The sequence below is a fragment of the Quercus robur genome, chromosome 2 (assembly GCF_932294415.1).
Source record: "Quercus robur chromosome 2, dhQueRobu3.1, whole genome shotgun sequence".
NCBI classification, from domain to species: domain Eukaryota; kingdom Viridiplantae; phylum Streptophyta; class Magnoliopsida; order Fagales; family Fagaceae; genus Quercus; species Quercus robur.
Window position 1 is genome coordinate 73,241,404 of NC_065535.1, and position 10,620 is coordinate 73,252,023.

A 10,620-nucleotide genomic window follows, 5' to 3' on the forward strand; every position below is an offset into this window, starting at 1 on the left:
CCCATCAGAGAGGGAGTACGCTATTCCCGTAATATACAATCATCTTCCTTATAAAAGAAGTACTTTATTCATTAGGACTTTTAGTAGGAGATAGGGGAGAGAGAGAGAGATGGCAGGTAGATATTGTTACGAGAATGGTCTTCCATTTTCAGCCATGGTTACAGCAGAATGCACAAACGTTGGCTTAAACATCTTATTCAAAGCATCCTCTGAGAAAGGGTTGAGCTACTATGTCTTTGTCCTCTACATGTTTGCTATTTCCACTCTTCTTCTCCTCCCTCTGGTCTTTGTCTTTCGTGGGTATGTCTCCTTATCCCCACTTTTTTAGGGGAAAAAAAAAAAATCTTAGTAAATTATATTTTACACCTTTAATTTTTTTTTTTTTTTTTTTTTATATAAAAAGTTTAATCTAAACCTTCTGTCATAAATTTATTCAATCCCTGCTAGAAGTCACATAATTCTTAGGTTTAAACTGAAATTACTTGAAACAATATAAGTTTTTAAATGAAATTTTCTGAAGCTATAAGACTGAAATAAACATTATTTAAAATTTCAAGGTTTAAATAAAATTTATCCAAAACTATGAGGTATGGTGTGATATTATCCAAAAATGAAATATAATTCTTATGAGTTTTTTTTTTTTTTTTTTTTTTTTTTTTTTTTTTTTTTTTTTTCACGTTCTCATATCACTTATGGTGTGATATTACAGTGAGTTTTGATGATGTATTTAGTTATAGAATAATTTTGATGAAATATTAACAAAAAGCTACTTCATACATGTAGAACAACAGGGCTTCCTACATTCAAGTTGTCTCTCCTCTATAGAATTTTCCTACTTGGACTACTTGGGTAAGAAAGTATTACACCAAAAAGCTTTTTGAAATTTGATTTAAGATTTGAAGGTGACAGTATCCAATAACAAGAAGGGTGCATTTGGTTCGCTTGATGTACTAATATATATGCCGATCAAAAGTTGGCAATGATCCACACACATGGGAAAATGAGATTTTATTTTAAATGACTAAACTGCCAAATCAATAGCACACAATTTCAAAATATTTTTCTGAAGTGAAATTTGTATTTGATCTTATTTTTGGGAGGGCTTGCAGGTTTTCAGGTCAGTTATGTAACTATAAAGGCGTAGAATTCAGCTCAGCAACTCTTGCTTCAGCCATCAGCAACCTCACACCAGCTTTTACTTTCATACTTGCTGTCATTTTCAGGTTTTTCCTTCTTAATTCTCATTACCAACCTCACCCAAGTCATTCTGGTACCTTTTTTTAAAATTATATATATTATAATTTGATAATTGGGAGAGGGGCTATTGAACCATGGATGTCTACATTAGAAATATTAAGAACTGTTAGTTGAATTATAAAGTTCATCATCCCTATTATGATTAATTAATATGGCCTGCTTACGAAAGCCATTAGGACTTAGGAGTGATATTATATTTGCCCCTTTCTTTTTTTGCATTTGTTTATTCTTTTTATAAAATGAGATTTGTTGTGAGGAAGAAATAATTTCATAAAATATGATTAAGGCAATGTCATGGTTTGTTTTTTGGTGCATAACATAAAAAATAAAAAGACAATACACCAGTCCATTAGCAACTGTTCATGAAAGTTGCAATTGCTTCTTGAGCATAACATCTTACCTAACCAAGGATTCTGCAATCTGGTTTGATTACAGAAACTTTTCAGTTCTCTCAAAAGGGATGCTATAAGTTTAATGTCAAGTTTGTGACCAGTCACTCCTTTTGCAACCTGCATATGCATAAAACAGCAATTCTGTATAACTACCCAGCACAGCAGCACCACTAGGAATTAAAAGCCTTTGTCTATCAGTATGCCAAAATTAAACCTTTGATCACATGTCTGATATGATACAAGAAATTAGAAAATGGAGGACTTATATATAAAGATAGTGCAATAGGTCATCCATGCCATTGCCCTACTTGATGTTTTATTGAGCCTTTATCTATACATTTAAGCTTTTTTGTGATAAAATTTAAATTTCTTGAGCCCACCTTTTTCCTAATAGATACATTATGCCTATTTCAGTTTCTTGAACACATTTATTTTTTATTACTATCACCAAATTCTCTTCCTTTCCTTTATTTTTATTGGTGGTTCAAAAAGGATGGAAAATCTAGCTTTGAGATGCTCAATCACACAGGCTAAAATCATGGGCACAATAGTATCAATATCAGGAGCATTGGTAGTGGTTTTCTACAAGGGCCCTACAATCATATCTTCATCTCAGTCAACATCTCTTTCACTTCATTCTCCACAAGGCACATCAGAAACACAGTGGGTGATAGGTGGCCTTTTACTTGCTGCTTCGAATCTTCTGTTTTCAGGCTGGTACATTGTTCAGGTATTTTTTTTGTGATAGGTGATACTTCAAATTGTGGATTGGATTGTTTGAGTGTGTATTGTGCAGGCATGTGCTAAGTCCCACACTCCCACATTGGGGGTTTTCTAGGTAGATCTTGGCTTACATAAATGACTATGACTTATGAGAAATCTTGATTGTAACTTAATTTGTCCTTTTGGGATATAGTATAGATGTGACTAACGCTTGCCTTGTCTCGTGACACTATCAGACAAAAACTTTAGAGAAGCTAACTTTGCATTCTCTGGCATTTTACAGACCCAAGTTATGAAAATATATCCAGCAGAGATAGTTGTGGTCTTCTTATACCTCTTGTGTGCAACAATTATATCTGCACCAGTATGTTTAATAGTAGAAGGAAACTTAAATTCTTGGATACTAAGGCCTGATATAACATTGGTCGCCGTTATATACTCGGTAAGAACTACAAAACATGGACAATACCAAATGACAGAACAAGTTATTGATAATATCTAACTTTCACTCTCTGATCAGGGATTTTTTGGTTCATCCTTCAACAGTGTTATTCACACATGGTGCTTGCACTTGAAGGGGCCTGTGTATGTATCAATCTTTAAGCCATTGTCAATAGTCATTGCTGCTGCTATGGGTGTCATATTCCTTGGTGATGCTCTCTATCTTGGGAGGTATATAATTCTCTCTCTCATGAAAATGCACATTAATGCATGTATACAAAGGCACAGTGTACCTTCTCTGCCATACTAGAATACTGATTAGAATAATACATCAAGAAGAAAGGATCAGCTACTACATGTATTAGTTGCTTTGTATTTATTTTTTCACAGTTCATTGGCCTTGTTTATTTTCTTCCTAATGTTGCAGCATCATTGGAGCAATAATATTATCAATTGGATTTTATGGTGTCATATGGGCAAAAGCTAAAGAAGAATTGAGACAAGACTATTGCAGTGCTAGCTTGGGATCTTCATCTGATGATAAGACCCCTTTGTTGGATAGCTACAAATCTGAAGACGTAGAATAGATGTATGCATATGAATGATAGTTGGTTAAAGATTGCATAGCACTGAGCTACTTGCAATCTAATACCTCAATAATTTTTTCAATTGTACAGTAAAAGCACACCTCATTGGATAGCTACAAATTTGAAGGCATGTAGAATAGATGTATGCAGATGAATGCTAGCTGATTAAAGATTGCATAGCACCGAGCTGCTTGCAATCTAATACCTCAATAGTTTTTTCAATTTTACAGTAAAAGCACACCTCATAAGGGTAAAAATGTTTGCTGATATCTCTTAGTACCTAGAGTCAGAAATTAATCATTTCTTTTATTTTGTTTTTGAAATGAGCTTCTTAGATTGCTGCTGAAGAAATGACCGAGTGTGTTTGAGTGTTTTGAGGAATTACGTTGATGAAGAACAGGGGAGAGTGATTGACAGGTTCGAGGGAGTTGCCCTCTAAGAAGTAGAGAGAATAAGAGAAGAGAATTGAGAATGATAAAGGAATTTGCATTACATATCAGATATGTCTATCAATGGATTGATTACTAGTATTTATAGTCAATTCTTACAGTGGCATTAGCCAATGAGAACCAATTCTCAACCATGGCTCAGCTACTGATATAACTAACCCAACAGACTAACAACTAACTAACTGTCACACTATCTCTAACATCTTATCACTTTATAGCTTATCACAAAATCACTACTTATCATGCCATCTGATAAATGCAGTCACTCATCACCCAATATTACAAGTGCAAAACCCACTGTTTTGCAGAACTCACTGCTCTTCAACATTTCAAGCTAGCTAGATAACATTACCCTCGCCTTTAGAGCACCTTGCCCACAACACGAGGGTAATGCTGCTGAAGGGTATGCAAGATCTCCCAAGTGGCATCTTCTACAGGGGGTACCTTGCCAATGAACCATGATTTCAGAGAAGGCTTTGTTATGAATTTCTTCATCCTCCTTTGGAGATTGGCTTTAGGCTCAGAACGAATGACACCTTCTGTATCAACATGAGGCAAGGAAGGTAAAGAGACCACATCAGCTCCCAATTTTGGCTTCCAGCAGGACATATAAAAATCTGGATGAAGAATGAGAGAGTAAGTCCAACTTACAAGCCACTTAGCCTACTCTTTGAAGCACTTGGAATGGCCCATAGTACTCGTATATAATTTAGAACAATCTCATTCAGCCAATATTTCAGGCCATTGTTAGTGGCCAACTAACTAAAACAAAATATAGCACTCAAAACAAAATATAGCACTCAGCAGAGCAAAGTTGCCTTGGTTTTTTGACATCATCATTGGCAATCACTGGCTGAACTTGAAGTTCTTGCTGGTTGTCACACTCCCCTGAATGAGTTCTAGATTTATTTGCAGATAAATCACACTTAGCAATGAAACCAAAATTACATTTGTCCAATTTATCACAGACCATAAGTGAACCACCTCCCTGCTTGTGGGCATTAATAGAGAGAAAAAGAGAGACAGAGGACACACTCTGGATCCACATTTCTAATGGATTAGAATAAGGATATGGATACTTCAGAAAATAACAGGAAAAAGAGGAACAAATTAACTGCTTAAAATAAACAAAGAAAAGGTTGTGCTATTATAAGTGATGAAATATTATGAATAAGTGAATAAAAATGTATTGCACTTCCAGATCCTCTCTGCTGAACACTAAGTGACAGCATATTAGACAATTCTTCCTTGCAGACAATGTCCTCATAACCAATACTATTGGAACCATTAAGCACCTGTTCCATATTTACTAAAAGAAACTATATAACGAATATCATAAAGAATCCCTCTTTTGGGAAGCAATTCCCATAAAGAAGTATAGAGAACCACTAAGAGATAAAGCATGCAGATACAATCAGTTGCCAAGATTACATCTAAACTCTGGAGCATCATAAAGGTAGAAAATCCACAAAGATAATGACATGAGTACAGGGAATTCATACTTATTGGAAAGCATGTAAGACATGACCTTAGCATGGTCAAAAAAAACTTTACAACAATTTTGATGACAGTCAATATTAGGCTTGCCATTTGTAAATACTCCAAAAAAGTACTAGTCACATTTAGCCTTATACGCAAAAGGACTAATCAAATTGCAATTGGAATCCTTATAATCATATATAAACTCAAGATCCACCTAATAAACACCCATGCGGGATTCGATTTATACTTACACACACATACTTGTACAATTCAATCTTATTAAATCCACACAAACACATACCCGTACAATTTAATCTTATTAAATCCACACAAACACATACTCGTACAATTCAATCTCATTAAACCAGCCGATCAATTATGCCCTCCACCAATAGAAAAAAAAACATCTGAGAGAGTACGAGGATTATAATATAATCTGCATGTGAAGAATGACATTATAAAATAAAATAAAATAACCACTGAGAGATGCCTTTTTACTCTATTCATTAAGAAGCAAACAAAGGGTGTTGCAAAGATCATTAGGGAGAGAGAGAGAGAGAGAGAGAGAGAGGGAGAGATGGCATGGAGATATTGTCACAAGGATGCTCTTCCATTTTCAGCCATGGTTGCAGTAGAATGCATTAACGTTGGCTTAAACATCTTATTCAAAGCATCCAATTTAAAAGGACTGAGCTACTATGTCTTCATTACCTACACCTCTGCCATTGCTACTCTTGTTCTCCTCCCTTTGGTCTTCATCTTTCGTGGGTATGTCTCTTGATTTCCATTCCTATAATATTAGTGAAAAAAAAATCTCCATATATTATATTTTCAAACTTATTTCAATCTTAAACTTTGAGAATATTTTATGTAAAACTAAGTTTTTTAATTTTTTTTTCCAAAAAAAACATTTCATTTAAACCTTCTGTCTCAAATGCCGTTAATCTCATTAAAGGTCACTTGACAGATTGGGTTTAATTTTTTTTTTTTTAATTATAAGGTTTAAAGTGAAATTACTTTAAACTATAAGGATTAAATGAAACTATATAAAAGTATAAATTTTAATTAAAATAATATGAAACTATAAGGTTTAAATAAAACTTATCTAAAACTATGAGGCTTAAATGAAAATTACCTTCTTCTCAAAAAAAAAAAAAAAAAAAAAAAAAAAAAAAACCTAGACCTTTGTGGTTTGATATTACAACCTCATTTATGAGCAGTTTCTCAAAAATAAATAAATAAAATCATTTATGAGTATTTTTTTTTTCTCAAATCTTTCTCTTCTCATATCATTTACGGTGTGATTTTATATCGAGATTTTGATGATGTATTTAGTTATAGAATATTTGATGGGATATTAACAAAAAAGCTACCTCATACATGTAGAACAACCGGGCTCCCTACATTCAAGTGGCCTCTCATCAATAGAATTTTCCTACTTGGAATAATTGGGTAAGAAAGTATTACACCGAAAATCTTTGCAATTTGATTTGAGATTTGATAAATATGATAAAATTTCAATCTATGATATCTGCTTTGTGATGATTGCTCTTTACCATCAAACCATCAAGCCAAGATACTAATTTATTTATAATTTTATAGTATAGGTGGGGTTCAAACCCCAAATCTTTTGTTCGATGAAGACTTTATAAGTTGAGCTAACTAAAACCGACTAATTTGTTTAAGTGCATTTTGTTCGCTTGATGTAAACATATCATACCAGCTTTCAACTTCCAAGAAATGTGGTATATATTAGTTCTTAATTTACAAGAATGTAAGATTATTACAATGTAAAGATAATATGATTACCCATCAAATAGTTGCAATGACTAGACTGCTACCCATGGAAATATGAGATTTTATTTTAAATGACTCAATTGCCCAAATTAGTAATACATAACTCCAAAATGTGTCTGAAATGTGTATTTTGATCTTATGTTTATATTTTTTTATGTTTGGGAGGGCATGCAGATTTTTAGCTCAGTTGTGTGCCTATAAAGGAATTGAATACAGCTCACCGACTCTTGCTTCAGCCATCGGCAACCTCACACCGGCTTTGACCTACATACTTGCTGTTATTTTCAGGTCTTACCTTCTAAATTCGGATTAGTAGCATCTTTACTCAAGTCATATTTGTCCCTAATTTAATAATTTTTATTTATAATTGAATAGTTGGGTAAAAGGGATTTGAACCATGAATGTTTCCATTAGAAATATCAACAATTACCAATTGAGTTACAAGACTCTTGATCCTTGATCATTCCTAAAATTTGTAATATGCTGCAATTGTGACCTTAAATTTTTTTAAAATTAAATATATTTTTTTAAAGTATTGTGTACTACTAGTCTACCACTAATAATTTGTTTCTTTTCAAGTGGTTGAGTCCTTGGAACATATAGAGTTGTTTACACTCTTATAATCTATCATTCATCCTCCCTAACAAAACAAAACAAAACAATAGAAAACCCAAACATAGAACAGGTTGCCAAAATATACAGAACATCTCAGGCCCTTAGGCAGAAGCCCTTGAGATATTCAAGAAAGTTGCAGTTACTTCTCGAGCGTAGAATAATTCCTCACCAAGAATTCTGCAATCTAATTTGATGACAGAAACTTCTCTCGAAAGGGATCCTAGTAGTTTAACGTCGAATTTGTGACCAGTCACTCCTTTTACACCCTGCATATACATAAACCAGCAATTTCTGCATATATAACTAACCAGCACCACCATGGATTAAACGCCTTTGGATATAAGTACTCCAAAATTAAAGCTAAGCAATAGAGTGGTTGATTACACATTTGATATGGTACAAAGAATTACAAAGTGGAGAAGGTCTAATGTATAAAGATAATGCAGGAGGTCATGTGCTCATTGCCTTACTTGATGTATTATTGAGCATTTATTTATACATTTATCACAAATGATAAATGTATAAATAAATGCTCAATAATACATCAAGTAAGGCAATGAGCACATGACCTCCTGCATTATCTTTATACATTAGACCTTCTCCACTTTGTAATTCTTTGTACCATATCAAATGTGCTTTAATCATTGAGTGTCATGAACACATTTATTGTTGATTACTATGTCTAAATTTTCTTCTTTTCCTCTATTTTTATTGGTTCTTCAAAAGAATGGAAAATCTAGCTTTGAGAAGCTCAATCACTCAGGCTAAAATCATTGGCACATTAGTATCAATATCAGGAGCATCAGTAGTGCTTTTCTACAGGGGCCCTACAATCATATCTCCATCTCAATCACCGTCCCTTTCACTTCATTCTCCACAAGGCACATCAGAAACAAAATGGGTGATAGGTGGCCTTTTACTTGCTGTCGAGAACCTTCTGTTTTCAGGTTGCAGCATTGTTCAGGTACTTTTATGTGATAGGTGATACTTCAAAGTGTGGATTTGATTAAATTGGATTGTATGAGTGTATGTGCGGGCACGTGCTAAGTCCCACATTGGGTGTTTACTAGGTAGATCTTGGCTTGGCTTATATAAATGATTGAGTAGCACTAATTGTAACTTGATTAGTCCTTCCCATATATAGCACAAATGTGAGTGATACTTTTCTTGTCTCATTACATTATGAGACAGAATTTAGAGAAGCTAAAATTGAATTCTCTGAAATTTTTTACAGACCCAAGTTATGAAAATATATCCAGCAGAGATAGTTGTGGTCTTCTTATGCGCCTTGTGTGTAACAATTATATCTGCACCAGTATGTTTAATGACAGAAGGAAACTTGCTTGCTTGGACGCTAAGGCCTGATGTAGCATTGGTCACCATTATATACTCGGTAAGAACCAAGAAACGTGGACAATACCAAATGAAAGAAGTTAATGATAATATCTAACTTTCATTCTCCCCAATCAGGGATTCTTTGGTTCATCCATCAGTGTTGTTATCGCATGGGCCTTGCACTTGAAGGGGCCTGTGTATGTATCAATCTTTAAGCCATTGTCAATAGTCATTGCAGCTGCTATGGGTGTCATATTCCTTGGTGATGCTCTCTATCTTGGGAGGTATATAGATCTCTCTTTCTCATCAAAATGCACATTTACGCATTTAATAGAGGCACAAATTACCTTCTACATGCTAAAAATACCAATTAGAGTAATCTATCAAGAAGAATGGATCAACTAATACATGTGCAAGTTGTTTTGTTTTTATTTTTCATGGTTCTTTGGCATTTTGTCTTTTCTTCCTAATGTTGCAGCCTCATTGGAGCAATAATATTATCAATTGGATTTTATGCTGTCATATGGGCAAAAGCTAAAGAAGAATTGAGAAAAGACTATTGTTGTGATAGCTTGGGATCTTCGTCTGATGATAAGACCCCTTTGTTGAATAGCTACAAATTTGAAGGTATGTAGAATAGATAAATGCAGATGAATACTAGCTGATTAAAGATTGAATGGCACTGAGCTACTTGCAATCCAATACCTCAATGGTATTTTTGCTTTTATAATAAAAGCACACCTCAGAAGGGTATAAATGTGTGTTGATATTGAGTACCTACAATCAGAAATTAATCATTTCTTTTGTTTTGTTTTGTTTTTGAAATCAGCTTCTTAGGTTGCTGATGAAGAAATGAGTGTGTAGTGTTTTGGGGAATGAGGTAATTGAAGAACAGGGGAGAGTGATTGACTGGTTCGAAGGAGTCACCCTCCAAGTAGACAGAATAAGAGGAGAATTGAGAATGAGAAAGGAATTTGCATTACATTTCATGTATGTTTGTCAATGGATCAATTACAAGTGTTTACTGGCAATTCTTACAATGGCATTAGCCAATGAGAACCAATACAACTCAACTACTGGTATAACTAAATCAACAGACTAACAAGTAACAACTAACTAATTAACTGTCACACCCTATCGCTAACATCTTTTTCACTTAACAGCTCATTACTGATCATTCCATCCGATAAATGCTGTCACTCAACAGTCCATATTACAAGTTCAAAACAAACTGTTGTGCAGAACCCACTGCTGTTCAGCATTTCAAGCCAGCTACATGATATTACCCTTCCCATTAGAGCACCTTGCCCGCAAGGTGAGCATAATGCTGCTAAAGGGTATGCAAGATCTCCCAAGTGGCATCTTCTACAAGGGTACCTTGCCAATGAACCATGACTTCAGAGACGGCTTTCTTATGAATTTTCTTTATCCTCCTTTGTAGATTGGCTTTAGGCTCAGAACAAATGACACCTTCAGTATCAACATGAGGCAAGGAAGGTAAATAAACCACATCAACTACCAATTTTGGCTTCAAGCAGGACA

At 34.3% G+C, this 10,620-nt stretch overlaps 2 protein-coding genes across 3 annotated transcripts; both read left to right on the top strand.

Annotated features, from left to right (window-relative positions):
- The first annotated feature begins 70 nt into the window (after window positions 1-70).
- On the top strand, window positions 71-3,669 carry LOC126714931 (WAT1-related protein At5g40230-like). 2 transcript variants are annotated; one of them, XM_050415350.1, is made up of 7 exons: window positions 71-300; window positions 784-849; window positions 1,110-1,223; window positions 2,142-2,379; window positions 2,656-2,814; window positions 2,893-3,044; window positions 3,241-3,669. In XM_050415350.1, the coding sequence occupies exons 1-7, from the start codon at window positions 110-112 to the stop codon at window positions 3,398-3,400; spliced, it is 1,080 nt and encodes a 359-aa protein (XP_050271307.1). In that variant the 5' UTR covers window positions 71-109; the 3' UTR covers window positions 3,401-3,669. The 2 variants fall into 2 exon arrangements, with proteins under 2 accessions (XP_050271307.1, XP_050271308.1); XM_050415351.1 differs by lacking the exon at window positions 784-849.
- Window positions 3,670-5,862: 2,193 nt separating this feature from the next.
- On the top strand, window positions 5,863-10,167 carry LOC126714940 (WAT1-related protein At5g40230-like). The gene is made up of 8 exons (XM_050415362.1): window positions 5,863-6,099; window positions 6,718-6,783; window positions 7,303-7,416; window positions 8,470-8,707; window positions 8,978-9,136; window positions 9,214-9,362; window positions 9,557-9,705; window positions 9,908-10,167. The coding sequence occupies exons 1-8, from the start codon at window positions 5,909-5,911 to the stop codon at window positions 9,913-9,915; spliced, it is 1,074 nt and encodes a 357-aa protein (XP_050271319.1). The 5' UTR covers window positions 5,863-5,908; the 3' UTR covers window positions 9,916-10,167.
- The last annotated feature ends 453 nt before the right edge of the window (window positions 10,168-10,620 follow it).